At 45.8% G+C, this 6,055-nt stretch overlaps 1 protein-coding gene across 1 annotated transcript; it reads right to left on the reverse strand.

The window, feature by feature from the left end:
- Positions 1-273: 273 nt before the first annotated feature.
- Positions 274-4,723, reverse strand: MRPS24 (mitochondrial ribosomal protein S24). Its single transcript, XM_079150938.1, has 4 exons — positions 3,166-4,723; positions 3,027-3,095; positions 2,753-2,864; positions 274-702 (listed from the first exon to the last, which is right to left on the reverse strand). The coding sequence occupies exons 1-4, from the start codon at positions 3,202-3,204 to the stop codon at positions 419-421; spliced, it is 504 nt and encodes a 167-aa protein (XP_079007064.1). The 5' UTR covers positions 3,205-4,723; the 3' UTR covers positions 274-418.
- Positions 4,724-6,055: the final 1,332 nt, after the last annotated feature.

A 6,055-nucleotide genomic window follows, 5' to 3' on the forward strand; every position in this document is an offset into this window, starting at 1 on the left:
ACAGGTCCTCACGGAATGAGCTGAACTTCAGATAACAGGCAGCTTCCCTACAAGCCCTGAAGCACCTCAATGAAACCCTACTCTAACTCCCTGACCAAAAGGGCAAAGGCAAGGGCTGGGGATATAGCTCAGTGGTATAGTACTCCCCTAACAATGCATGAGACCCTGGGTCCCCATCTCCAGTAGAGGAAAAAAATAACAAAAAAAACACACACACACACACACACACACACACACACACACACACACAAAAGGGTAAAGGTAAACAGAAGCAAAGGTGCATGAAGATCTTTATTCCACAGCAGTTTAGAGGTGATGACTCTGTCTTCTGAGGGCATGCATTTCTCCTTGTTCTATTGGTCTTTCCCACATTTCTGTCCTTTGTATACTGCAACCTGACTCAAAAAAGGGCATCATCCTAGATATACTTATATACAACCTTTGAGGGCACAGTTTGGAGATGGAGTCGCACAGGACACTTATAAAAGTGGGACAGCAGAGTCTCACTGTAGCCCACGAGGAAGTAGAACTTGTGTGCTGGCAGTTGCCTCAGGACCAGGGCACAGATCTCCACCTGGTTGGCCCGGCGCTTCAGGACCAGCTGGTCAGCCAGACAGCCTGGGAAGGTACCCAGCATGAACTTGCGTAGGAAAAAATCCTCCACAGTTCGCTCTGCAGCATGTTCTTCCCCATCCAGGTTACCTGAAGAGAAGGCACCACAGAAAAGTCAGCCATGTTGCCCATGGAGCTGCCAAGACACCAGAGCTAACATCTAGCACCAGGGACTCAATCCCACCCCTTGCCACAGCTTATTCCATTTTCTTCTACTAATGGAATAATACATTAGAAGTCAAAATACACTATTAATTCCTAAACCATTTCTGTGAAGCAAGTATCCTCATTTTACCTGAGCCTTAGGGTACAATTCTGGTGACACCTCTACATCTAGTCCCTTTTAAAGTCTTTCTTGACTGCTTTAAAGAAGCATGGGTCATCCTGTGGGCCAGACAGATGATGCCAGTCAATACTTATGAAATTAGGGACAGTAGCTTCTCAAAAGCCTGGACACATCTTCCATAAATGGGTTCTTAGTGTGGGCCCAGGAACCCTAAAACCTTTATAGTACATGCTGAATCTGCACATTCACACCCAGACCTCAAAACAAGAACAGGAACCTAAAGGGGTGGGAGACAGGAACCTGTATTTTATTTCATTATTTTCTGCTGTATTGGGAATTGACCCCCAAGAACCTGTGTTTAAATTTTTCTAGCAGGGTGTGGTGGCACCTGCCTGTAATTCCAGAAACTCAGAAGGCTCAGGCAGAAGGATCACAAGTTCAAGGCAATCGTGGGCAACTTAATAAGACCTTGACTCAAAAAATAAAAAGGGCTGGGGATGTAGCTCAGTGGTAGAGTGCCCTGGGTTCAATCACCAGTACTCTAGATTCATCCAAACATCAAAGTTGATAACCCTTATACTGAACAAAATACAGTTTCATTATTTCACAGTAGTTATGTTCCATAATGTCACCATAAACGCTGAGCTAGTGAATTCTGAAACAATGCTTGTAGGAAGAACACACCATTAGATTTGTGCAAGCCTCTGGTCAAGATATTTTCATTAATGGATTAATATATAAGCTAGTTTCAGGAGCCCTTCTGTTTAAAAATGCATTAATACATATGGTTGATTAACATTTAACTTTCAGCCAAGAGCACTGTAAGTTAGGCTTGAACAAAGCTTATCTAACATATACTTCCTGTGTAAGACCATCACAGTCTTGTGATCAGAAGCACTAGGCAGTAATTCAGGGTCATTTTAAACAGCAAAATTACCAACAAAAGGCACAATAATTTTTAAAATGTGTCTCTAAAGTGTGAATAAGGGCACTTTTTACATTATGAAAACTTGTTCTACCTCAATTGCGAACAGGCATAAAGGCATTGCTCTGCCTGTGTTCCTAGGTAACCTTGAAAGTGATAGGGTATTGATTTTGAAGTCACAAATTTTAGTCAGTATAAGAATACAGAGGGGTGCCTGGTGTGGTGATGCCCACCCCTACAATCCCAGCAGCTGGGAAGGCTGAGGCAGGAGGATCTCAGGTTCCAAGCCATCCTCAGCAACTTAGCAGGGCTGTAAGCAACGTAGGGACACCTTGTCTCAAAAATAACAAGGTCTGGGGATGTAACCCACTGCTTAAGTGCCCTTGGGTTCAATCCCTGGCATGTATACACACACACACACACACACACACACACACACACACACGTGCGTGCACGCGAGCAAAAGGAATAAGAAAACCAAGAATTTACAGAATCTATGAGTAACAGGATTAACTGTAAATAACTGCAGGAAAAAAATGTGCTTCAGAGGAAAACTACATTATTTTGGGTATACTTCTCTGAGCTACTAGATTCTATGGGGGTTTGACTCCTTTCATTTCCTGTATTTTACATCTATGTAAACTACAAAAACTGATAGCAATCCAAAATATCGTCCGAAGACATGTAAATAATTTCTATTCAGTGGAGGGTCAACTGAGTTTCCATAGGAAAAGTGAGATTCATTTGCAAATTCATTTCAACATCCTGGTCTACCTGTCTTTGCTTTTTTGCGTCTCCTCTGAACTGGATTAACAGATTTCTGCCCTGTCCTAATGACCAAGTTAAAACTTGTTCATTTTGCTCACATGACCGTTGGACTGAGCGCTCCTCCTCCGGAAGAGCTGGGTATTCAGCAGTTGTCCCCTCACCTGTGTGCAGCGACAGCCAGCCCTTCCGGTGAGCGATGTAGTGCGGTGGGTGGGCTTCCTCGTAGGTCACAGGCTTGTCCCCCTTGCCCACCCGGACTCTGGCCGCTCGGTTCTAGGAGCAAAGGGCCCTTACTACGCCGCCCCGCCCCAGTCCCACCCCTGGGCCCGTCACCCCTCGGGCTTTTCCGAGGTTCGGCAGTCACCCCGGGCCGGCCACCCGCTCCCGGTTCCTGCTACCGCCCGGGACCCGCTCTCACCCGCCTGAAGCGCTCACCTTAGCGCAGACTGCCGAGGTGTGCAGGGCACGCCAGGCGCCAGGAAGTTCTTTACTCCAGGGCAGCACCTGTGGGGCAGGGGCGTGAGACCGAAACCAAGATCCCACCCCGACCTTTCTGCCCGCGCTGCCCACTCACCCGTGGCCACAGCGCCAGGCCGCACACGGACGCCGCCATCTTCTGCGGAGCAGGGCGCAGGACGTGCCACCGTGCTGCACCCGCAGGGGGGACCACCGCGGACGAGACCAAATTGCTCGCGGGGGCACGCCCCGGGGGGGGGCGGGAGAGGCGGGGCGAAGACCCCACAGGGGTGGGGCTCCGCGAAGAGGAGCGCCTCCCGTGTCAGGCGCTGGTCTTTCGGGCTCACCGGGTTACTTTCTCTAGGCGGATTGCTGGCATCGGATTTCTGATCCGGAAGTTTGATGATGCAAAACATAAGCTTTCGCTCTCCCAGAACTCCCGTTAGGAGAGGTGATGGCGTCCTGAAGGAGAAAGGGGAAAAACCGCGCCGCCTCGCCCCCCGCCTCCACCTGGATCTGGGGACGTCCACGTCCTAGAAATTAAGCTGAGCTGTGTCTCCAAAGGATCTTGTGAAATAAGTGCTGGGTGTAGCTCAATTGTAGGGTACCTGCTTAGCATGCACAGGCCCTGGGTTCAGTCCTCGCACTGCAAGAAAACAAAACCTCCAAACTCTGGGCTTTTATCCACAAAGAAGAAACATGTTTTGTTTAAAACTGCACCCAGTTCTTGAAGGATGAGTTATTCAGAGATTTGCCACTCATGATAGTGGCTACACTAGGGAAGGAATTCTTCTCTCCTCCCGTCATTGAACTTAGGTGCTCTATTACTCAGCTACATCCCAGCTTTAAAACTTTTTTTCGTAATAGGGTCTCACTAAGTTGCTAAGGCTGGCCTCTAACATGCAATTCTCCTGCCTCAGTTTCTTGAGTAGCTGGTTTCCCGGCATGTGCCACTGGGACGTTAAGCAGGGAAATTTTTAAGAAGCAAGGAAATGTACGGGGATATAATATTCACGCCAGAGCTGTGCCAATGTAATTGCTATCCTCTAATTATTAATGTCAAAGGGAAAAATAGCAACACTGGGTATCTTATTTTAGAATTCATTATAGTAATGGAAAACACGAGGGCTCTTGTATAACAACCTTTGTACAGTCGAACTTCAGTATCGTCATTTATAAAATGAACTTATTTAATAATAGTACTACTTCACAGTTGTTAGGACCAAGAGGATATTTAATAAAATAACTCTTTTGGTTGTATTAGGTTGAATGGTGTGAAGTTGCCAATATTTGGCCGTTTTGGACCTGCATCCTTCATCCTAATGATGCTTGAACCCTGTTGTGGGAGGGAACACTAGGTGATCACGTATGAGGAGGGAAATGGAAGCAAAGGTTGAAAGTGAGTTGCCTACAGTCACACTGGGGCAAAGGCAGAGAGCAAGCAAGATAGGAGTCTCTTGGCTTCAGTCCAGTTGATTTCCATGACCAAAATTCCTCTCTGGCCACTTGAATCTGGGTGGTCAAAAAATCCTTAATAAAAGGACAGGGTCTTTCATCCCCACCTTCCTAAGAATGTTTTATTCTTCATTTTTCCTACTGCAGCCGGCACTGTCCTCCCAGAATATTGGATAAGAGCACAAATAGACTTGATGTTCTCCAAAATCCACAATACCTTGCAAACATAAGGACTCAGTTTTTCCTGAAGAATCCTTTTAAACCCATTTTTTTCCTTATAAAGTTTGATAGTTTTATAATTGGATAAATTATATGTCTGCTCCAACATGCTGGGGATCCACTTCTTGGCTGTGTAATGTGAGTCATGGATCCACTTCTTGGCTGTGTAATGTGAGTCATGACTGAACCACTCTGAGCCCAGTTTCCCTCATTTTTAAAATGGGGATGGTTGTGAGGTTGGGGTGTAGATCACTGATAGAGTACATGCTTAGTATGTGTAAGGCCCTGGGTTCAAACTTCAGCACCACCCCCCAAAATTTTGAGTGTGTGAAAATTACACAGTAAGATTCCTTGCAGGATCAGCAGTTAAGCGTTTTCTAGTGTTTTTAAAAGAGTCCCTGATAGTTATTCATTATTTTAGGGAGATAAACCCTGACTGGACTAGAGGGAATAGGGGAAGAACAAATTGTTATGCTGAGTCCTGTATCACTACAGGCAAAGTTGACAGGTACCTAGTGGACCAAGGTGCAGGTGCAGCAGGAGACAGGTTGGCCAGATGAGCAGGACAGGAAGGCTGTGCCTGGGAGTTCAGGTTTCCCTTCTAGGCAGTAGGCAATAGTACAATCAGATTTTTGTTTTTCTCTATTCAAGCCATTTCCCCTTTCCTGAGGTGCCTCCCAGGAATTCTAAACCTAACACACAGTGAGCATTTCAGGGGCAAAATTCCTCTGGTTCAAACACACCCTTGCCTTCCCTTTGTTTATACAAAGCTTTGCTGCAAAAATATTTCAGCTGGTTCCTTGATTGGGGGAAGGATCACATGGGTTAATTTGCATGATTAAAGTAACTTAAAATGACACTTTGTGTACATTAGTATGAACTGTTAGTGTTTAAAAATCACCAATGGAAACATTTTAATGGGGACATCTTTTCTGTAATTTGATACACTGTTTCTCCCATCCATCTTGCCAAAGAGGCAGTATTTCCAGGCTTCACAGAACAGATGAAGGCCCCAAACTCACCTGAGATTACAAAATTGGCTTCTGTTATAGAGCACGTACTTGTGCCTTCTTCCAGGGTTTCACTGCACCACTTGGTGTATGAGAGCTCAGAGATACATTAGGATGGGTGTTACGGTTTAGATGTGAGGTGTCCCCCAAAAGCTCATGTGTGAGACAATGCAAGAAAGCATACAGGTGAAATGATTGGGTGATGAGAGTATTAATCTAATCAATACATTAATCCCCTAATAGGGATTAACTGGGTGGTAACTATAGGTAGGTAGGGTGTGGCTGTAAGTGGGTCATTGGGGGTGTGCCTGTGGGGTTTATATT

The sequence above is a fragment of the Sciurus vulgaris genome (genome assembly GCF_902686455.1).
Source record: "Sciurus vulgaris genome assembly, chromosome: 8".
Lineage (NCBI taxonomy): Eukaryota > Metazoa > Chordata > Mammalia > Rodentia > Sciuridae > Sciurus > Sciurus vulgaris.